Consider the following 24,312-nt stretch of genomic DNA (forward strand, 5'->3'; position numbering starts at 1 on the left):
ATAAGGATAGAAGTGGTCACTGAAGAATATGCAGTGAATGGACTCAGAGAGCAGACAACTCGGGGGTGGGGGGGGAGGGGAGGGAAGAGTAGTGGAAAAAAAAAGTGTATATATAATTTCCCTTTCTATATTCAAGCACCATTTCTGTTATTAAAATAAAGGGGGGGGGGTGAGGACATTTCCTCCAAAAAGATTTTTTGGCACCCACAGAAAATATTTTAAACCAGTGCTGTCCTCTTTGGACATCAGAGGATAAACTCTACACAGTGACAGAAAGGGTAGAAGACATAAGTGAATTATTTGGCAACTGGCATGGTGTTTAACTAAGGGAAGTTATCACTATTTTTTCAGGAAGGATTGAAGCCATCCCTTTGTGTTTTATATAACCGATAGTTATTGCTAACTATCTTCCTCTTCTCCTGTCTCATCCTTATCCTCTGCTGTATACTGAGGAGAGTTTTAGAAGAGGCAGGGAATGCAGCTGCTTGATACGGTTTCAGGAGTGGTGGTAAAATCTCCATTCCCTATCCTCACCTCTAGCCCCCTTCCCCCCCCAAAAAAAACCTCCTTGCTCCATTCTGCACAGAAAAGTCTAAAATTTCTCAGATTCTTGCCTTTTACTTAAGAAGTCTACCCTGTTAAAAAGCAAAACCCTGGAAGAGTTAACCTCACTAAGCCTTGCATTATTATTTACATATAAGAGTGAGCCAATGCTATCCTTTCCTGAGAGAGGGAGATAGAAAAAGAAGCAGGGAGCCAAATGCTGGGAGAAGGAAGAAGGGGCAGAGAGACTTCAACCCATTTTACAATATACTTAGTTTGGTTTTACTTGTAGGGCTGGTGCCTGAGAGATTTTCTCTTTCCCAATCCCATCTTTCAGATACATGATAATTTAATCTTTCAATAAAAGAAAAATAATCATTCCTTATAAAATAGATCTCACAGTATAATGTGAGAAAAGGAATACACAAAGTGAGAAAAATAACAATTTAAAATAATAAAGATGTAGATGGGCCAGCAATAGATAATGAACAATATATTTTAAGACTAATGGTAAAAATAAAGCCAAAAAGATAATCAATTACTTGAACTTTTATTTCAAAATTTAATAACAAAATTAAATGTCCAAAAATTTTTGCTCTCTATTTTTAAAACATTTCATAAAAACATAAACATATCTCTGAGGACAGCCTTGTATGAAAGTAATGGGGATATTTAGAATAAATAGACTCATTAATATAAGTACTTCTTCAGCCCTTTCCAAATTGCTGACGTAGTTTAGTAAAGAGCAGTCCTCTGATTCTTAATGGATGCTTCTCTCTGTGAAGTTTAACACAGTAAAGCATAAATAGAACTATAAGCATTGTTGCTGCTGCTACTCCCTGTTGGTGGTATTACTCAGAATATAAACATCAGCACGGAGGGAAGGGGACTCAAGCATAAATATGAGCAAAAAGAAAGGATTCAGTTAACTTCTTCCATGTCACTGGAGATTTAAACCTCATTCAAACATAGGTTCTGAAAGCATAAACCCTTAAAGGATTTGGAAAAAGGAAATTCAGTCATTCACTTAGTTTTAAATTTTAAAAAATTATAAGACAAGTATATTCCAACCTATTTTCTGCTGTGAGATAGGGATAGTTCATGAGATCAAACTAAGGTCTCAAAAAATATTTTTCAAGATTAACTACCACATTTTGCTCTAATTCTACTTTCTGGACAGTGCAGAATATACAATTCTACCCTATTAAAAAATAAAGCAAATAAGGTGTACTAAAATTTTAGGTTAGAAGTGTTCAAACTTTGTATTTGATGAATTATTTGAGATTCAATTTCATTCTCCAAAATTTGTGTGATTACATGAATTTGGGGTAGGAATTCAGCAACTGAGTTTAATTATAGTATATATCTGCATTTATTCATGTTAGAGGGAAAAAGCAGTTTGGAGAGAAGGGCAGTCTAGCCAAGGATGTGGGTTCTGGAGCCAGACTACTTGGGTTTGAATCCTGGCTTTGTTATTTACTAGTTGTATGACTCTGGGCAAGTCACTTTAATGTTTTATTCTTCAGCTTGCCCATCTGTAAAATGGAGATAATAATAGGGTGGTTATGAGAATTTAAATAATTAGTTATATAATCTACTTAGATTAGTGTCTGGCTTATTGTAAGCATTCAGTAAACACTGGCCATTTTTCAAGGCTAATCCATAAAATGGATAGTCCAAAATTGGAGAATGGAGCTGATTACATGTAGTGAAGCCAAGGAGAATACAGAAGGGGTGCATGTAACTCAAATATTCTCTTTATATTGAAGTTCAGCATTTAGCAGCCACCATCAGGATGTACTGTTGGCTCTGCTCTTGGATGAAGATTTAATCCATCAGGCAGCTGGGGCCTGCATTTGAGCTCCAACTCTTGGGGGTTTCCAATTCTTCCACATGCAGCTTATCAAAGTTATTCTCCCAATACAAATTAATCCCATGCTGTGAAGTTCTGCTTGTGAGAAATTTGCTAAATTTTTATCAAAAGCAGATGGCAGTACCCATTATCAAATATTATCAACAAATAATATTTCCCATTCTAGAGCCATTTGAGGACCTAACACAGTTGTAGAAGAGAGAATCAGAAAAACAAGAAAGGGGAAGAGTTGGAAACCTTTTTCTTGAAGTTAGATTTATTTGGATAGATTTAGCATCACATAACTTCAGACTTCTTTACTTGCTCAAAGGGTTTTAAGCTGTAAGCGGTTTTTAAAAACTACATCACTAAATATGAAACTATAAGAACGGATTGTTACTTTATTCTTAAGCCTATTGACAGTTAAGTAGAATGGGCCTCAACAAAAGAGTCAACAATAATAGCATTGTAGTATTAACATTTATTTGGAGTCTCTTTTGAACCTGCCCTAGATCTGTTGATCAGGACTGGTATTTTATGGATGTTCTGGCACGCCTCAACAAATAAGTATATTTTCACTGATTCTGCAAATTAAAACCAAGAGCTACCCTCCTCTATGCTATTCCAACTTCTTAAAAGTTTCAACAGAGAAAAAAACTTCTAAATTGATTAAGGGGTAGAGGTAGCTTAATGCTGGTATTGTTTTAAGTCTGAAAAAGAAACCACTAGTTTCTTTTGTGGTTTCTGAAAGAATTGGCTGTTACCTGATGTTGCTTCTCTTGCATTTCTAGGTAGGGAGACAGCCCATGAGCTTCCTCAACCTGCAAACTGTCTGCCTGGGTTCTGGTTCAGCTGCCACTTTCTGGACTCTGAACAGAGCCTGGGAGGCGATGATGCACACAGATGGCTCCGGGTCATGCAGGAGCTCTCGCAGATCTAAGTTACAAGAAAACTAGAATTGGAACTGAAGGCCCCTGAGATTGATAGAAATGAGCCTTGGTCCAGATACCAAGCATCCAACATGCCTTTAGCAGCGAAGATAAAATACTAACATTTGTCAAACCTCTGACTAAAAGATTATGTATCTGTGGATCTATTCCAAGGAAACTATTTTCCAAGTTGCCAAATATTTTACTCTTTTGTAATAATCATGTTGCCAAGTAGTTTGCACAAAGTCAAATTATTTGGACTTGCCAAACCATGTTGAATCTTATTAATCTCTATATTTCTATGTTAGTCATAGGGTTACTCTTAAATCATTCCTTTTTAAATTAAAAAAAAAACACTTTTTAGCTTTAATGTTTTCTTATTGCAAAAGAAATGCATGTTCATTGTGTAGAAAATTTAGAGAATACACATAAACAACAGAAAATCAAAAAGTCACTTTACTATCTAGATATAACCACTATTATTTTGAGCATATGTTTTTCTGGTCTTTTTTCTATGTATTTATACATGATGCTTTTATTTCTTTCCCAAATGGAACCATATTGCATATATTATCTAATAATTGCTTGTCTTATTTAATATCATATTATCCTTTATCTGAGTCATTTTAAAAGTCTTCTACAATATTTTTCATGGCTACACATATTTTATAATTTGGAATTGTTACAATTTATAGAACTAATTCCTTTTGTTTCCAATCTAAGCTGTTTCTCATTTTTATGATTCTAAGTAACATTGACATAAGAATTCCCATAACTATTTTTACTTATTTTCATGGGTTTATGTTCCTAAAAATAGGATTGATAAGTCAAAGCATATGTTTATTTTAAAGGATTTTAAATACATATTGCTAAACCTCCCTACAAAAAGTTGTACCAATTATCCTTATACCAACACAGTGTATAATAATGTGTTTCCCTTCAATACATCAATGTTGAGTATTAATAATCTTTGCCATTTTTGCAAAAAAACAAAAATAATGGCATTGCATCATTGTTTTAGTCTGCACGTTTCTGATTTCTAGGAATACTGAATATTTTTCACCTATTTATTGGACATCTGCAATTCTTCTATGAAATGCTTATTAATATTGTTTACCACTATTCTTTTGAGAATTTATAGATTTGTTTTAAGGATTTCAACCCTTTATCGCATTGCAAATATTTTCTCCCCTATTATTGTTTCTTTTTCAGTTTTGCCTTGGTCTCTTTTTTTTTCAAAGTTGATTAACGTACAAAAATTATCATTCTTTTACTTTATGGATCTATCTTTGGTATCATGCTTTGAAATGGCTCTCTTAAATTTCTAATTCTCCCAGGTCTCAAAGATGCTCAGCACCTCTTCATAGTTTGGAGCTTTTTACTTCTTAGTATTTTAGCCTTTAAATTCATCATGTTTATTTCCAAAATGGAATACTTTCTTAGTTTTTGTGTATGTCTGACAGAATACATAAAGAAGCAAACACCAATTTCTGTATCCAAAGAGATTAAGGTCTATTTTGTCTGAAATCAGTTTAAATTGATATTTAAATTTTTGTTGTTTTTCCGTTTAAATTTAGCTTTAAAATACTTATGGTAAATAACACAGACTTTATTAAAAAAAAAAAAGCAGTTAGAACACTCTATTTCTAGGACAGATAAGCTACTACTAGGAAAGGAAGAGGGTGCAATTATTCCATGAGACTGAACCACATGAGACTGCTGATATTTGACTGTTTTTGACCTACAAAATGGCAATTTTCATAGAGTTCAACTTGATAAATATGTATATAATTTTATATACATTTTCTAAATCTTCCTTATAGATAACTTTTGAATGAAAGGGAATTTCATTCAATGTTTTAGATTAGAAAATAACTTCCTTTTAACTGAACAAATTGCCATGTAGAATCCTCCCCCATAGAATAAAATAAATAATCTGAAATTTTTTTCCTTTCTTTTCACTTCTGAGATCTGTGAGGAAGTGAAAAACCTTAGAGAAAAGTGGCATAATGTTAAGAATAGCTCTTTTACCAGTTACATATTTTATTTTAAAAGTAGTGAATTGTTTAGGATTTTAATTTGTTCCTCAAAGTACATTTTTTTTGGATTGTGAGACTTAGAATTTCATGGCATTTTCTAATTGTACTTCTTAATTGAGAATAAATAATTCTTTGAGTGCCAAATCTACAGAGCTGTACGATTATAGAAAATTTCATTCACTGACAATTCAGAAAACCATTTACATGATAGTTTCCATATGCAACTATAAAACATCTCTATTACCAAGTACCCACCATCTTACAGGACAACTATATATAGAAAATACCGCTGCAGCTATTTCTGTGGTACTTGTGGGATATCGTAATTTACTAGAGAGTATGTTCTAATGTCTTATTCCCTGACAAAGTTCAGGAACTGTCCCTGAAACAATCATCAAAGCAGGTTTCCAGACAAATGTGGTCATGTCCTTCCCTAAAGGGGGAATTGGACTAAGTTGAGACATTCATTCAATTGAAGTCACCAAGGGCCTTATTTCTGCAAAAGCCAGGCTTCTGGATCCCAAAGTCTCAGCTCTGCCACAGTGATTTAAAGCAACCCTGCCCACAGTCTGCTGCCTTTCAGAATATGGGTGTACTACAAATCCAAGGACCATTATTACTTACCATCCTCTATCCAGTCAGTACCCTTCATCCTGAGCTCATCGTGATGTGTATATTTTGATAAGAGCCCTAAATGCAGAATATAGTCAATGAGTTTCTGTTTCAGCATTTGTTCTTGGAAATTAATACCTAAGAATTTTTTATCATTGGAAAATAAATGCAGTCGGCAAATTTGGCCTTTTAATAGTAGGCAGATTCCAAAATCTGAACTTCCAAGGGCCTGGTAGCAACTTATGAGTAACATGGCCCCTTTCTTCTAGAAGTAGTTTCAAGGTTACCTTCATAAAGAATGGGAATACTCAACAACAGGATTTTGGGAAAGTACAGGATAGAACCAACTACAGAATAGAAAGGATTTTCTTTGTACCTACAAATAGGGCAGCTGCTCTTCTGATGGGAAGTTTTGCATTCTTGGAGTACGTCAATGTTTGGGCTAGGATGTTAACTTTCCCCTTGCATTTTTTCCCCTAAGTGGAGGGGGAAAAAAGATTATGAAGCAGTACCAGCACTATCTTTATCAGCCTCACCTTAGTTTCCAAGGTCATGAATTATATCAGATATACATGTATAGTGTAGTACCTGAAATAACTACTGTTGCTCAATGCATTTGATACCATAATGAGCCCCTAGATAAAGGTAAATCCTCTGATTACACCTTGCTCACACCCACTCGTGCCACATATTGTAATGCCTCTAAAGACGTCTTTGTTTCTATTTAAATCTTCTGTTCTTTAAACTCCATTTAGAGCCCTTCCCTGGACTGCTGTTGCCAATCTAACCTAATGCTGATTTGAGCAACTTATTTCTCTTTGCACATATCATTGCTCACCTTGAGATTTAATTAATTTTTAATAGATTCAAAAAAAATTTTTTAAAGATACATACATGATACAAAATGTTACCTTAAGAAATTTTAAGAGGATCCTCTATTTAATTTGTGATGGAAGTTTTAATTCCCTTACTAGATTACAAGCTCCTCTCAGGAAATTTCAGTCATTGGTGTGTTTCTGGGTTCTCCACAGCCTTTGCACATTGGATGTGTTATGTTTATTGGATGAACGAATGTACCCCTCAGTGCATCTCTTACTAAGAATAGACTCCTTAGTGATAGGAGTGGGAGAAGCGGAATTTGTCTTCATTGAAATTAGGATTTAAAATGGACAATCTGTAGTTTTATCAATTGAGAGCACTGAATTTCCTACTATAAATACTATTATCAGTACACCAAGTATAGGCCTGGCTACAGGACAGGAAGATAATCCCCAGTGAAAAACCTGACATAAGAGAAGTTTTTAGGACTTCCTAGCCCCCTAAGTCTGATCAGAGGAGTCCACACTGGCTCTTAAACAGGCTACAGATATGGAAGATCCCTGGGAATAGCCAGTCGTATGGTTTTTCCAATAGTATCCAGGTACTTTTATGGTCAGTTGCCCAGAACAACAGCCTCCTGAGGCTGCCCTGGCTCAAGCATGCCCCTGGTATCAGCCACATAGCTTTTAAAGTTTCTGAGGAGAAAGGAGGCCATTGGGTCCTGGAAGAGCTGGTGACATGCTGCCATCATGTTGTCTGGCCCATAAAACGTGGCAGCCTTCGTGTTGGGCTCTGTGAACATGTTCTGATGGAGGGTAAAACAATCCACTTACATCCAAGGAAAGGACAGAGAGCAGATCATTGTAAAGGCAACACATAACTCTTTCATTTCAGTCCACAAGCAATTTTTTGAGCATTTACTATCAGCCTGGCCATGTAGCCTCTGATACAGGTTAGTGGAGCTCCCAAGAACTCATCAGTATTTTTCATGAGGAAGTGTTGTAATAAAAAGGAATTTATGAGGGAACTATAGAAAAAATAGATCCACAGTACAAAATAGCTCATAGATATCAAATGCTGAAGTGGAAAGATATGGGAAATGCTTTATGTCATTTTCCTCTGTTAAAAACTGTATCAGGAGCAGATGTGGCTTAAGTGGTTGAGCAACTGCTTCCCATATGGGAGGTCCCAGGTTTGGTTCTCGGTGCCTCCTAAAAACAAAAAAACACAAGCAAACAAACGAAAAAGCCAACTCAGGGAAGCCAATGTGGCTCAGTGGTTGAGTGCCAGTTTCCCACATATGAGGTCCTGGGTTCAATCCTTGGTCCCAGTACCTAAAAAAAAACAAAATAAAACAAAACCCCAAAACTATTCCAGAAATATACATTAGCATATTAAAGAGTTAACAAAGCCATTATTGGTCACATACAAAGAATTTGCAGATTGTTGCAACTTCACGAGGTTTGCTGTACCAGGGTTCTTTACAGTATACCTCTTGAGGTAGCTTCCACTTCAGGAACTGGGCACATATAGTTAGGACTTGCCTGCTTTCCTGTGAAAAGGATTATCACAGATGAGCATTTTTGAACATTTTTCAGTTGAGGTGAGCTTTCTTCAAATAAAACTGACACTAAAGCCCAGTAGGAAAACTCAGAATTACTCTGGTTGAAGTAAGGAAAGAAAGAAGTAGGAAGGAACCAGAGTCCTCCCCTCCTCCTCCTTCAACTTCCCCAAACAGTTCCTACAGGGGATTCATAAAACTCTGGGGTCCTGGGGAGGAGGATGTAGAAACCACTGGACTAGGGCAAAAGTGACAGCTACCAGACATAATGGCCAGACCAGAGTTTTGGGTCGGAATGCCATTACCCCATGCTTCAGAGACAGGACACCCACCCCTACTTGCTACTCTTATGTCATCTTTCTGTAGCTCTACACAGGGAAGTGTAGCCCCTCTTCTCACTGGCCTTGTTGAACCTCTGGATTAGAAGGAAGTCTAGAGAGCACTGATCACTTCATTTGAGCAAAATTTACCAGGTGGGCCTCCTCTCTAGGCTATTGCTCTTAGAACACTCCAATGCATCATACAACACCTCTGTTGGAAGAATCTTCAAGCAAATATTTTATCCCAGGTCCACTATATACTCGGGTCATAAAAATTCCTTTGGGACTTATGGTAATACAAACTGACTCTTACTTTGCTTAGAAATTTGTATCTGGTAAAGTTAAAGATGTCTATATATTCCACTTCTGGGTTTATGACTCAAGAAACTTTCACATACGTGTACAATGAAATATGTACAAGAAGACTTGCTGTATCACTGTTTAAAATAATGAAAGATTGAAAACAATCTAGGGAAATGGACATGGCTCAACTGATAGAGTGTCTGCCTACCATATGGAGGATCCAGTGTTTGATAGTTGGGGCCTTCTGACCCATGTGGTGAGCTGGCCCATGTGCGGTATTGCCGCACTCAAGGAGTGCCTTGCCACATGGGTGCCCCTGCATAGGGGAGCCCCACGTGCAAGGAGTGCAGCCCGCGAGGAGAGCTGCCCCATAAGAAAAAAGCACAGCCTGCACAAGAGTGGCACTGCACACATGGAAGCTGATGTAGCGGGATGACGCAACAAAAAGGAGACGCAGTTTCCTGGTGCTGCCTGACAATGCAAGTGGATGCAGAAGAACACATAACGAATGCACACAGAGAGCAGACAATGGGGAGGAAGGGGAGAGAAATAAATAAAATAAAATAAAATAAAATACTGAAAGAAAAAAGAAAGAAAGAAAGAAAGAAAAAAGAGAAAGAAAGAAAGAAAGAAAAAGAAAGAAAGAAAGAAAGAAAGAAAGAAAGAAAGAAAGAAAGAAAGAAAGAAAGAAAGAAAGAAAGAAAGAAAGAAAGAAAGAAAGAAAGAAAGAAAGAAAGAAATCTAAAGGTCCACAAATAGGAGAATGGGAGAAGTTGTAGGATAGTCATATAACAGAATACTATATGCAGTGAAAATGACTGAACTAAAGCCATATACAAAATGGAAAATACAATAAATATACAGTTAAACAAAAACAAACCCAAGATGCTGAAAGTTAGTTATAGAATGATACAATATATAAAGATTTAAAACGTGAGAAATGTTACCTTAGGAATGATAAAAATAAAGTTCAGCATGACAGTTCTTTGGGGGGATTTATTTGAGGTAAGTACATATTTTACCCCTGTTTTATTTCATGGAGTGGGTGGTAGACATATGGATATTTATTTTGTTTTCTCTGTACCAGTGATTCTCAATCCATTTAATGTCAGAGTTTTCTCTCTACTTAAACTGCCCCCTGAGGATCCTTAGAAGAGGTGGCCAGAGGTTGCTCAAGATTTGAAGGAAAATAAGGACAGTGCCTCAGCTGCCTTAGGCCTGCCCTGTTTGCCAAGGGCTAGTGTGTGTGTGTGTGTGTGTGTGTGTGTGAGGGGGGTGTCAATGCAGAGAATACTTCTTCATCACTGGATTGGGAAGCTCTTCTCTATACTTTATTAATATCTGAAATATTTCATATGTATGGCTACAAGGTCATAAAACTTTCCTGAAAGCAAGATGTCAAAACCTACCTTAATCTTAAATCCTATTTCTGAACCAGCAGACTTTGAGCTTTCATTTCTGTAAGGGGGAGCACAGGGAGGGAAGAGGTCCAGCTGTCTTCCAGAATCCTTGTGGCGGAAACCTACCTCCCTAGTGGTCTTTTTTTTTTTTTTTAAGATTTATTTATTTATTTAATTCCCCCCCCCCCCCCCCCCGGTTGTATGTTCTTGGTGTCTATTTGCTGCGTCTTGTTTCTTTGTCCGCTTCTGTTGTCGTGAGCGGCACGGGAAGTGTGGGCGGCGCCATTCCTGGGCAGGCTGCTCTTTCTTTTCACCCTGGGCGGCTCTCCTCACGGGCGCACTCCTTGCGCGTGGGGCTCCGCCACGCGGGGGACACCCTTGCGTGGCACGGCACTCCTTGCGCGCATCAGCGCTGCGCATGGCCAGCTCTACACGGGTCAGGGAGGCCCGGGGTTTGAACCGGGGACCTCCCATGTGGTAGACGGATGCCCTAACCACTGGGCCAAAGTCCGTTTCCCCCTAGTGGTCTTAATTAGCGCCTTGACATGTATCGGTGAACTAATACAATTTAGTATTGTATGGGACAATACTAAAGATTTCTAACCTCCCACCCACCACCCATTTGAGACTAGGATAGCTTAAATGGAGAACAACAATTCTTACAGAAGAAACCCTGAAAGAGGCAGGCAAAATAAAGGCTTGAAAGAGAAACTACTATCTCTGACTTAGCCCCAACACAAGTCTATTTATTTCAAGACCACAAGGCAGCTTTTGAAATGAAAGAAGTAAGATAACAATGTTATCACTGTCATAAACATGAAGAGTTTTTGAGTTGGATACTGTATTAGGACTTTGTGCTAACATTGGGGTAGGACTACATAGTTATAAAAATTATTCTTGCCCATAGTAGGCTATAATTTGGTATACAGAAATAAGAAGTCACAGAGGATTATGGGAAGATGGTAGAGCAGGGAGCTCCAGGAATCAGTTCCTCCACCAGAACAACTATTAAACAGGCAGAAATGTCTGAATCAACTATTTCAAAACTCCAGAATCCAGTAGAACACTGTTCTGCATACAGGAAAGGGTAGGAGGAAGAGGCTGGTGAAATACAGTGAATACCAGGAAATTCTGTTCTCTCCAAGTGGTGGTTATTGTCACCCAGCCCCCACTCTTATATCAGGCAGCAGTGGGGTCCAACCCTGGTGTAGCTTGCTGGTGCCAGAAAGGACACAAAAATCCACTCCCTTGGGATGCAAATGTGGCTTAAATGATAGAGTTTCCACCTACCATGTGGGAGAATCCAGGCTTGATCCCTGGGGCCTCCTGGTGAAAAAGAAAAGAGAAAGCCTGCCCACACAATGAGCCAGTGCTTGTGCAAATGCTTGTGTGGTAAGCCAGTGCCCATGCAAGTGAATCATGCAGCAAGATGATGACGCATCAAAAGAGAGACAAGGGAGAGTCAAGGTAAAGCATAGCAGAAACCGGGAACTGAGGTGGTGCAATTGACAGAGAACCTCTCTTCACATCACAGGTGCCCAGGATCAAATCCTGGTGAATCCTAGAGGAGAGAAAATTGAGAAGAAAAGATAACACAGACAGCAAAAACATCAGGGCAGGAAGAAGGGTAGGGAGGAAAATAAATAAATAAATCTTAAAAAAAAAAAATCCACTCCCCCAATATCTGGGATGGGCATGGGCTGATTGCTGATTATGGCTTTTGATTAACTACTTTGATCACTGGGACCTTGGTTCCGAGTAAGGCCATTGTTCCAAAGGCAGCAGAGGAGACTTAAAAGTAGTATGCTTCCTCAGAGCTGTGGAGGACAGTTGAAGGGCTGCATTTTCTGGGCAGGTGAAGAAAATGCAGCTTTGGGGAGCTGTGGAAGAGGTTCCTAGTGCTCTTCCTGTCCCCCCCACCCCTTACTCCTTCTCCAGGGCAATTTGGAGTCAGCTGGCACTCACTTTGTGGGTTCCAGGCCTTGTTCTGACTGGGAAAGACTAACTTGGGAAACATACCTCTCTGGCATGCCCCTCTCCCAGAGTTTGCCCTCCAAGCAAAAGCAGCTTGACACAAGGAGAGCAATGTAAGAAACAACTGAGGCAAACAGCCTGGGGCAAAGGCTTATATGCTTTAAGTAGGGCAGTGGAACACCCAGGAGAGGGAGTAAATTTGTCTCCTGGGAAGCAGAAGGGCATTCAAACCCCTGTAATCAAGGGAACACCTAAGACCACTAGCAAACACAAGCCCAGGCCAAGCACAGCCCAGAAAAGACAGGGAGGACCCTGCACTTTGCATTTGGCTTGGGCAGACCTTCCTTATAGGAGGGCTGACACTTCAGAGAATCTCAGTCACATTACCAGCTAGTTATAAACTAAAGAAACAGACATCTCAAAGGCTAAATTCCAGAGTTTACATTTTAAAATACAGTGTGCAAGAAACAGAAGAATGAGGAATAAAAGAAAAAGAAACAAAATACAGGGTGCAACAGAAGATTACAAGACAAAGAAATAAGAAATGATGGCCCATACAAAGGAAGAGGATAAAACACAGAAAACATCAACAAAGAAAACTAGTCTATAGACATAACAGAAAGAGTTTTAAAAAATGATCTTCAGGAAGTGGATGTGGCTCAACTGATAGAGTGTTCATCTACCATATAGGAGGTCCAGGGTTCGGTCCCCAGGGCCTCCTGACCCATGTGGTGAGCTGGCCCATGCGCAGTGCTGCCGTGCACAAGGAGTGTCATGACACGCAGGGGTGTGCCCTGTGTAGAGAAGCCCCACACGCAAGGAGTGCACCCTGCAAGGAGAGCCACCCTGTGTGAAAAAAGCGCAGCCTGCCCAGGAGTGGCACTGCCCACATGGAAAGCTGACACAGCAAGATGACACAACAAAAAGAGACACAGATTCCGGGTGCCACCAGACAAGAAAGCAAGCAAACACAGAAGAACACACAGCAAATGGACACAGAGCAGATTGGGGGGGGGGGGGGGCGGGCGGGCTGGAGGGGAGAGAAATAAATAAAAATAAATCTTAAAAAAAAAAAAAGATTGTCAATATGTTCAAGGAGATGAAGGAAAATACAGAGAAAGAACCAAAGGAAATTGGGAAAACAATGAATGAACAATCTAAGAAACTCAATAAAGAGATAGAAAATCTAAAAAGGAGCCAGATAGAACTACTGGAATTGAAGTTTACAATAATGGAAATGAAAAATTCCCAGGAGGATTTTGACAGCAGATTGAAACTGGAAGAAGAAAGAATCAGTGAACTCAAAGACAAGACAATTGAGTTGAGTCAGGATGAGGAGCAGAAAGAAAAAGGAATTATAAAAAGCAAAGATAACCTAAGAGATCGCTGAGACCACATCAAGCATATCAATATACATATTATGGGAGTCCCAGAAGGAGAAGAAATTAAGGGACAGAAGGAAAAGTCAAAGAAATAATGACAGAAAACTTCCCAAACTTAGCAGAAGAAATGACTGTGTACATTCAAGAAGCCCAGAGAATACCAAACAGGATAAACTTAAAGCATGTTACATTTGAAAGAGTCCCAATTAGATTAAGTGCTGATTTCTCACCAGAAATCATGGAGGCAAGAAGGTAATTGGCTGAAATACTGAAAATGCTGAAAGACAACCAAAAATTTTATATCCAGCAAGACTTTCTTTGAGTGGAGTACATGTGGCTCAAGCAGTTGAGTGCCTGCTTCCCACATGGGAGGTCCTGGGTTTGGTCCTTGGTGCCTCCTAAAAACAAAAACAAGCAAACAAACAAACAAAAAAGCAACTCAGGGGAGTCTATGTGGCTCAATAGCTGAGTGCCAGCTTTCTGCATATGAGGTCCCAGGTTTAATCCTCAGCCCCTGAACCTCCAAAAAAAAAAAAAAAATTAATTAATTAATTAATTAAAAAAAAAAAAACAGCAACAGAGCCATTAAGACATTCCCAGATAAACAAAAGCTGAGAGAGGTCATTATTAGACCTGCCCTACAAACAATCCTAAAGGGAGTTATTCAGAATGAAAGGAAATGATATTAGACAGTGGTTCGAAATGGCATAAAGAAATAAAGACCCCTGATAAAGGTATTTTTAAGAGGAAGTTTGAAAAAGAATTAAATTGAGTACCACTGTTTATTGAAAATGGAGCTGGGAATTGTGATGGATTCAGAGAATTAGAAAACCTGTTCCCAACTCCCCAAGATTTTACACTGTGGTTAAGGGAGACAGAGACTGATACAGGAAATGTTTAGAGACCAGCCCTTGACATTGCCAGGTGTATTGGTTAATTTCATGTGTCAGCCTGGCTAGGTTATGGTATCTAGTTGTTGGGTCAAACAAGCACTAGCCTGATTATTACTGTGAGAGTATTTTTAGATGGATTTAAATCATATGTCAGTTCACTGTATCTATAGCTCATCTACACTGATCTACAATCAACAAAGGAACTGCCTTCAGCAATGAGAGGAGTCTTCTCATCCAGTTGGTTGGAGACCTTAAAGTAAGAACTGAGGATATTTAGAAAGATGAATATCTATCTCACTTCAACCAGCCTGCTTCTCCTGGGAAATTCAACATCACCTTCACCAGTTTTCAACTTGCGGTCTGCCCTGAGGAATTTGGATTTGCCAGTCCCCCATGGTCACGTGAGCTAACTCCTACAACAAATCTCTTAATATTTACATGAAAAAAAAACAAGGAATAAATTATTTTGCACAATTCAATTAGGCAAAATGATTAAAAGATAGCTCTGTGCCAGAGGATATGGGGTATGCAAAGATGGAACCACGCAGTCCCTAACCTCAGAGACCTGAACACTTACTTGCAGATTTGGCTGTGGATTTGAAGTTATTCAGGGTTGAAAAAAAGTTGACAGTAGGCATTACCTCAGCTACTGCATCATTTTCATCTTGAGAATATAGAAGCAGTGGGACTAAGCTGTCCAGGACTTGGTTCTCTATACCCTTCTTATCTGTGTATTTCACAGACTTTATGGATGCTCCAAAGAGGGTCACAGAGAAACGATGAACATCAGGTCTCACCTATAAATGGAGTATCCAAACGAAAGTAGCTTACTGAAAATGTTCATGCTTAGCTTACAAGAACATTGGATGAGTTGAAAAGTTAGTCCTAACATGAGCCTATTTAGCTGAAGATAAGGAACCAAAGCTATGTGGAGATAGCAAGACCTGCCAATTTAGCACTACTTGTCCTTCTCTCACTCTATAAAGAAGAAATGGGCATAGTCTCACCATACTTGTCACAGCATATGCCTAATATCGGTATTAACCATTGACATAAATTGTTCTGCTAAAATTCAAAATCCCAGACTTGGCATATTTTATTCTTCCACAGATGCTGTTCATTGGGCTCCAAATATTTATTTTTGAAAAATATTTGGGATTTGGGACAGGTACATAGAGTCTACCATCTCATCTAGTCCAGATTGCTCCTTGAAAGGAAAGACAATGTTTTCTCTGATATAAACTCTTACCTCATCCCATGAAACTGGATGATACTTTGGCAAGTCTCTGTCCTTAGTTTTTTAATCTGAAAATTGAGAACAGTAACACCAGCCCTACCAAAATCATAGGTTCCCTGGGAGGGCCTTAAGAGAGGATATTTGTTGTTGTTGTTGTTTTTTTTTTAAAGATTTATTTATTTAATTCCCCCTCCCCTCCCCTGGTTGTCTGTTCTCTCTGTCTATTTGCTGCCTCTTGTTTCTTTGTCCGCTTCCGTTGTCGTGGGTGGGCACGGGAAGTGTGAGCAGCGCCATTCCTGGGCAGGCTGCACTTTCTTTCATGCTGGGCGGCTCTCCTTATGGGGCGCACTGCTTGCGCGTGGGGCTGCGGGGGCGCAGCACTCCTTGCGCCCAATCAGCACTGTGCATGGGCCAGCTCCACACGGGTCAAGGAGGCCGGGGGGTTTGAACCGCGGACCTCCCATGTGGTAGACGGACGCCCTAACCACTGGGCCAAGTCCGTTTCCCAAGAAAGGATATTTGAATGTGCTCTGAAAGTAAAAGGCACTATATAATACAGTGTACTTATTATTATCCCCAACTTTTGCCAATTACCCTCCGATAGGAATATCTCTCCTTTCTCATTCTCTTACATCACCAAACAGGGAGAACGCGGTCCTCATCATGGCAACCACGGTGGTGAAATCCATGTCGTGACAAGGTGTAGGAGTATCTTGATGGCCATCAAAACAATTCTCTCATCAGTTTCACATAAACTGTCTAAGATGCATGGCAACAGGCTCTTGATGTCTTCTCTCTGTGTGCCCCAAGGGAACAAATGCATCACCACCTCTTCTGATAGCGCTTCATCTAGCACTAAAGGGAAGGCTCCCGTGGCAGTTTTGAAATTATTTATGAATTCCAAAAAGAGAGATTATGTTTGTAAACTGGTCTGTTCCTCTGGGTGTGACACCCTTTGATTGTATTAGATTCAGCTGAGATGTGTTTGATTAAATTATGTTAAGATTAGGGCTTTGATTCAACCAAGTCATTAGAGTGTGCAGTAGGGTGGAACTCAGGGCCGAGTCCCCACCCCCTTGGGTGGGCTATGTAAATGCACACTCATAAGAAGACACACAGAAGAAGATACACAGAAAAGAAAAGGCTCAAACAGCTAAAGCCCCGAAAGAGAGGTGAGCCCTCTGCCAACCTACAGCTGAGATCAGAAGAAGCTGGGCCCCCAGAGCCTTAAGAGGAAGAAGGAAGGAGAGACCATATGGAGATCACCCTCTGCCTTGCTTCTACATGTGGCAATAGACTTTGGTGAGAAAACAAACTTGAGTTGGACTCTTTAGGGCCTTGTAACTGTAAGCTTTTACCCCAAATAAATAACTTTTATAAAAACCAACAGATTTCTGGTACTTTGCCTCAGCACCCCTTTGACTGACTAATACAGCTCTCAACTTTTACATAGTACATGACGCTTGTTGAATTTTTGGTAGGCTGGCTGCTGAAGACCAGAAAAGTTAAGAGAAGTTATATTGGTAGGACTGTATGTAGAGGAGGGAACAGAGCCATTGTGAGTCATCTCAAAGGGTAGAAGTGGGGCTGGGGTGGGGCGGGAAGGTCCAGGTGTATGAACTTGGACTTAATGAAAGGAATAGGTTTTCTAACAATGAGAAAAAGTGAAATGGCTAACTTAAGTCACAGTGAGTTCCTCAACATGGAAGACATTGAAATAGAGGCTGAAAGATCTCTTAGCAGGAATTCAAACAATTTAACTGAGGACTCTTCAGGATCCTTCCCATTCTGAATTTGGATTCCACTCTTCTGAGACTGCCAAAAGGAAGCAGTTTCGGGGTTTTAAAGTTTAAAACATACATATAAAAATGTACCTGGAATGAAGAAACAAGTATGCATGCATCCAATAAACCAGAATTACCATACAGTAATATTTTCATGTTTGTTTCAGATACACACATACATTTTAAAATAAAAGAAATAGAACCCAGCTGATAATATTGAAGCCCCAGGGGTTACTCTTCCCTTCTGACTGAGGCCTGGTTTCTAGCAAGGCCTGGAAAAGATGAGCCCTTTTCTAGCATGAATGTCAGTGATCTTTGTCTTAGATGTTAAGCTCCTTGGAAGCAGATAAACTGGCGTATCCAATTTCTTTATAGGACAACATGTTACAAGGTATAAAGGGACATGGAAATGCTGCTAAGTTTGTGATGGTAATGAGGGTACCTCCATAAATTGCTGATTTCAAATACTATGAATACATGTGACTTGGACTTTTTAATTTATTTTTAATGGTGTATTTCCTAGATATAAAATTCAAATGGTATAAAAGGATGTACTGTGAAAAAGACCTCTCTCACCCAAACTGGTCCCCAGTCTATTCAATTTTCTTCCTCTGGTGTGAGAGCTGTTATCAGTTTCTTGGGTATCTTTTTGGGGTATGTTTTGTGACTTAAGAATCAGTGGTTGTGGGGACTGTCCCTCCTACCATTTCCTGGTGTCTTAGAAGATAGAACAGTCCTCTCAGGCCAAGAACCCTGAAGAGATTATTCCCATGGTGTAGCCAGTCTTTCAAGCGGGCAATGGAGTATATGGTGGGGAGTCTCCTAGCCACTGGACTCTGGAGAAGCTGAAAGAATCCAGAAATCAGGCAAAGAAGTTACCTTTAAGCACATTTTCATGAGAGCAGCTACCTTCCCACCAATCCGAAATAGTTATTTTCCTCTGACATCTCTACTACACAGTATACAGGGAGAGGCTTACACTGTAGGTATCCTGTAGGGAATGCTGAATAATGAATAAATGAGTAGAAAGAACTGCAAAACTGGCTTTATATTGAAAAATATTTCTATCCCACACCTGAAACAGATCAAAGTCTGCCCCTAAGTTGGATATAGCCTAAGGTAGGTAATGCTGCTTTGTAGGTTTCCTGAGTCTAGTTTCTAAAGAATGAATCTTACCTCCACAAAAAAGCCTGCAGATGTGAGTTTATGTTTTTCATTCCCTCGGTTAAGTAGAGGGACTAACAAGTACATGACCTTATGTGCAAGGAGATGATTTCCTTCCAGCAAAGCACTGCAAAACAGAACACCGACAGAACAATTCTCAGAGACGTTCCAATCTAGTGGGCATTTTCCCATGAGCAGAGGGAACCCTGAACTTTTTGTCCAGCTTCAGGAACACATGATGATAAGGCAGGGTTAAGACTTCTGAAAATTTTGCCTAGCGTTGTGAATATTTGCCCACTCTGTTATGAGGAGGTTAATCAACCTTGGCTAGTGTAATAACTAAGGGGGGTAAAAAATAAAACAATACTGATTTAGAGCAGTGCACAGCAAGGAAGGCTTACTTGGCAAGGAGAGATACTCCCTGAAGATGGCAATCTTTTCCTTCCAGAAGGGCCCATCCTTTATTCTTTTCCATGATGCTGAATTCCTGCCAGCACAATGTTCTGAGGAGGAGAGTCTTTGTAGCTTGGATGGCAAAGCTAAATCAAACAAAAACAGTATGGGTGAGTAGAACTGGTCCTTCCAACTTACTAGCATATAATCACCCCATTCACTGAGATTGATTTAGCTGCATGACTGTAATTCTCTCTTTTCTTGACTTCCCAAAAGACTCTTGATGCTCCATTAACTTGAAAGGCCCTTCACATAAATTCACAGCATAAAGAAATTTAACTAGATTTTGTTTCTCCAGAAGTTTGGAAAGTTATCTATGACAAAACAAATATCTTAGATGCTAAGCCAAACCATTTTTTTAAAAGCTTTATTAAGATAACAACTTTTACCTCATAAAATTTATCCTCGCTTTTTTTTTTTTTTTTGAGGTACAAGGGCCGGGGATTAAATCCGGGACCTCATATGTGGGAGGCTGGCATTCAACCACAGAACCACATTGGCTCCCCTGAGTTGGTTTTTTCATTTGTTTGCTTGTTTGGTTTTGTTTGTTTTTAGGAAGCACCGGAGACTGAACTCAGGACCTCCTATGTGGGAAGCAGGTGCTCAACTGCTTGAACCACACCCACTCCCCTCCTCGCTGCTTGTTAAAGCTATTTTTTTGACTGGCAACCTGTACATAGATAGCATCGGAGAATTTTAAGGTTGGAAGAGTCCTTGGAGATCACCAAGTCTGACCTCTTCATTTATAGATTAAGGAAAGAGTTGCCCAAAACACACAGTTAGTTAAATTGACGAATAAGAACTAGAACTCAGATTTCTTGGCTCCTATTCCAGTATTCTTAAATAGTCCACATTATAGTACTTCCTCTGAAAGGAAATTTCCTCTCAGAAATTTCTACTGAGACCTTAATGTGCAACTAAAAATAGCTTCCCATGCAATAAAGCAGAAACAAGAAATAATTCCATTGTGGATCAATACCCTTTGAGGCGTGGATTTGATTATTTTGCTTGTCTCTGACTCTCCTTGATTTGAAAAGGGTTGCAATGACATCACACGTTATTTCACAGGGATTCTAGACTCAGACAGCCAAATTTACCTCAGTACCAAAAAAAACCCAAAAAAACAAAGACAACCAATGAGAGCCCAGAATGATCCCTAGGCTTTTCATCTTGATGTTTCACGGGGTAGCAGACTGTGAGTTTCTCCCAGGGTTGGTACTACATCTTGGCTATCCTTGATTAGTTAAGTTCAGTGAAATCACAATAGGCAATACCACAAAGGGGTGACCTCTGAAGACACTTCCTGTTCTGTGTAGAGGCCACTAGGGATGGCGACATCAGACATGGTAAGGCCAATGCTATGGTGAATCTGGATGAGCAGTGTCATGAGAAGCTGAGGAAAGAGTCGGAACGTGGCTGCTCGGAGCTTGTTTCCCACAAACACCTCATAAAGGGCATCTGTTGCCTGTGGTGGAAGAAGCATACAGCAGAACTGAACACTTGGTAGCCCTAATACTTATTTTTGCTTTAATTTTGTTTGTATCAGAATATGCTTTCTGGTTTTACTATCTGGTAGGCAGAATAGGAGTGGTAATCAGGATATGGACATTAAAGTAAGGGGAAAAAGGAATAGGAGTGGAATGGTCAGGCCATTGAAGGTTACCAAAGAGTACGGGGAGACCTGAAATCCAGAAGTCATAAACATATCTACATATATTAACATATTTGAATATATAGAAATATAAAACCAGTACAAAAATAATCACAAACGTAAATTAAAAGTGACAACCTAGAAAAATGTTTGCATTAAATCTATCAGTATGATAAACACTTGTTACTCAAACACTATCAGTATGATAAACACTTGTTACTCAAAATGTGGGCCTCACAGGGAAGTGGACTTGGCCCAATGGATAGGGCATCTGCCTACCACATGGGAGGCCCAAGATTTAAACCCTGGGCCTCCTTGACCTGTGTGGAGCTGGCCCGTGTGCAGTGCTGATGCGCGCAAGGAGTGATGTGCCATGCAGGGGTGTCCCCCGCGTAGGGGAGCCCCACGTGCAAGGAATGCACCCCGTAAGGAGAGCCGCCCAGCACGAAAGTGCAGCCTGTCCAAGAATGGCGCCACACACACGGAGAGATGACACAAGATGATGCAACAAAAAGAAACACAGATTCCCGGTACTGCTGATAAGGATACTGCAGTCATAGAAGAACACACAGCGAATGGACACAGAGAACAGACAACTGGGGGGGGGGGCAGGGAGGGGAGAGAAATAAATAAAAAATCTTAAAAAAAAAATATGTGGGCCTCACAGCAGCAGCATTAACATCATCTGGGGTTAGAAATAGAAAATCTCAAACCCCACCTCTGACCTATTGCACATGAATCTGCATTTTAGTAAGATTCCCCAAGTGACTATAGTTTGTGTACATTCTAAATTTGAGAAACACTGGGGTAAAGGATATAAGTAGATAAGTCACAAAAGAGAAATATAAATGCTAACTAAAAACATATATATTGCATATACAAAGTCTCAGGTTCAATCCCCCATACCTTCCAAAAAAAACAAACAAACAAAAACGTATACAGGCTGGATAACATGGAGCTGAGAAAGATGGCAGTTCCCAAGAACACTCAGAGAGATACCTTGGTGATGGCACAGATTCTGAAGGATATGGGAATTACAGAGTATGAACAAAGGGTTATATGTCAAATGTTGGAATTTGCTTTCCGATATGTGACTACAATTCTGGATGATGCAAAAATATATTCTAGTCATGCTAAGAAATCTAATGTTGAGGCAGATGATGTGAGACTGGCAATCCAGGGTCATGCTGACCAATTTTTTATCTCTCCTCTTCCAAGAGATGTGAGCAAACTTTTATTTGAAGTTATTTTTACTTACAGTTTTAAAAATTGCAGTTCTAATAAGGATTTTTTTTTTAAGTTTTAAAATGGACATTACACGACTGAAAAATCAAACTCCTTTACCACTGATTAAGCCATATGCAGGACCTAGACTGCCACCAGACAAATATTGCTTAACAGCTCCAAACTATAGTTTGAAGTCCTTGATTAAAAAGCAACCTAGGAAGCAGACTTGGCCCAATGGATGGGGCATCTGCCTACCACATGGGAGGTCCACGGTTCAAACCCCCGGCCTCCTTGACCCATCTGGAGCTGGCCCATATGCGGTGCTGATGCGTGCAAGGAGTGCCCTGCCACGCGGGGGTGTCCCCCATGTAGGGGAGCCCCACGCGCAGGGAGTGCACCCCGTGGGAAGAGCTGCCCAGCATGAAAGCAAGTATAGCCTTCTCATGAATGGCGCCACACACGTGGAGAGCTGACACAACAAGATGACGCAAGAAAAAGAAACAGATTCTGGGTGCCACTGATAATGATAGAAGCGGTCACAGAAGAATGCATAGCGAATGGACACAGAGAGCAGACAACTGGGGTGGGAAGAGGAGAGAAATAAATAAAAATAAATCTTAAAAAAAAAAAAAAGCAACCTAACCCAGGAAGACTAGCTCCACAGTTAAGTGTTGGTGATGTTAGTAGCAGACCTTCCGTTCCTACTACAGTGGCCCCACAAAGAGTATCGTCCCAAATAAAGTTGCAACTCCAGTGTCAGTGACAAACCAAAGATTTACAATGCAATTTCCACCTTCTCAGTCCACATCTGCCAAACCAGTTCCTGCAACAATTCCAGTTCCAAATGTTCTAATTTATCCTTCATTGATTGGATCTCAAAATATTCTTATCACCACCAACATGGTTTTATCACAGAATGCAGCCAATACATCAAACCCTATGAAGAGAAAACTTGAAGATGATGATGACAATGATACTATGTAAGGAATGTAATATAGCCTAGATGCACTTCAAAGGTTTAGTTGGTTTTGAGCCCCTTATACTGAACTGGAACAATCTATTAATAGATCTTTGCAAGTTGTATCTTAAATGTAAACTTAAATGTAGCTGCAATATTCTTCACTTTAGTTACAACTGTTAGATTTCATTAGAAAGAATAGAAATGTTTTTGCACTAGGCTTTAACATACAAAAAGTTAAGTAACTGTTTCTTAAGAGTTTCTTAATATGTGAAGTCTGACTATGGAAAATTCTGTTTTTGGAAGCAGTTTTCTGCCATGTATCACTGACAGTAGCATTTTAAGTTTCAATTTCTACAGTAGAGTCAGTGACTAATCTTTAACAGCATGATTAATTTAATTTAATTTTTTAAGTGTGTGTTTGTTTGTATTTAATTTTAATTTAATTTCTCTCCCCTTCTCACCCTGCCCCCGCCCCAGGTATCTACTTTCTGTGTCCATTCGCTGTGTGTTCTTCTGTGACCGCTTCTATCCTTAACAGCGGCACCCAGAATCTGTGTTTCTTCTTGTTGCATCATCTTGTTGTGTCAGCTCTCCCTGTTCTTTGGCAGGCTGCACTTTATTTCACGCTGGGCGGCTCTCTTTAAGAGGCGCATTCCTTGTGCGTGGGGGTCCCCTATGCAGGGGACACCCCTGTGTTGCACGGCACTCCTTGTGTGTATCAGCACGGCGCGTGGACCTTCTCCACATGGGTCAAGGAGGCCCCAGGCTTGAACCGCAGACCTCCCATGTGGTAGGTGGACGCCCTATCCATTGGGCCAAGTCTGCTTCCCAGGATGATTTTAAATCTACATTTACATAATACTTTCTTTGTAAGGTAGTTACTTTTAATGTCACTACATTTTTTTACCAAATCTCTCAATTTAGGAAATATTGCTTGAAAGAGATGGATTTAGATGATTCTAAATCCATTTTGAATGTATGTGTTTTTTGGTCTTTCCTAACCTCCCACCTCCTCTTGACACCCTTTTGATATCCCATCATTTTCTGTACCCACTATAGGCCCAAGTTGAGTATCATTTTCACATTTTAAAAACATGTTCTACATGCCTATATAGACTGAAAATGCCTATATAAACTGAAAGTTATATTTGCCATTTTTCTCTCTATATAAGAGTAGTTTAGTTTTTCCCTTGCCTTTTATGCTTGTT

General features: G+C 39.7%; 1 protein-coding gene and 1 pseudogene across 1 annotated transcript in view; one reads left to right on the forward strand and one right to left on the reverse strand.

Moving 5' to 3' along the window:
• Positions 1-1,191: 1,191 nt before the first annotated feature.
• The window catches only part of MROH8 (maestro heat like repeat family member 8), a 91,725-nt gene continuing 68,604 nt past the window's right edge, over positions 1,192-24,312 (reverse strand). The window contains 12 exon segments of the mRNA XM_058287059.2: positions 1,192-1,320; positions 3,160-3,331; positions 5,988-6,053; positions 6,352-6,451; positions 8,224-8,346; positions 15,269-15,424; positions 16,497-16,558; positions 16,561-16,660; positions 18,353-18,493; positions 18,825-18,939; positions 19,214-19,351; positions 20,540-20,730. Of these exon segments, the coding sequence (XP_058143042.1) occupies positions 3,183-3,331; positions 5,988-6,053; positions 6,352-6,451; positions 8,224-8,346; positions 15,269-15,424; positions 16,497-16,558; positions 16,561-16,660; positions 18,353-18,493; positions 18,825-18,939; positions 19,214-19,351; positions 20,540-20,730 (1,341 nt within the window). The 3' untranslated portion in view covers positions 1,192-1,320; positions 3,160-3,182.
• Positions 21,869-23,127, forward strand: LOC101418217 (transcription initiation factor TFIID subunit 9B-like; annotated as a pseudogene).

The sequence above is a fragment of the Dasypus novemcinctus genome, chromosome 24 (assembly GCF_030445035.2).
Source record: "Dasypus novemcinctus isolate mDasNov1 chromosome 24, mDasNov1.1.hap2, whole genome shotgun sequence".
In the NCBI taxonomy this organism is placed as follows: domain Eukaryota; kingdom Metazoa; phylum Chordata; class Mammalia; order Cingulata; family Dasypodidae; genus Dasypus; species Dasypus novemcinctus.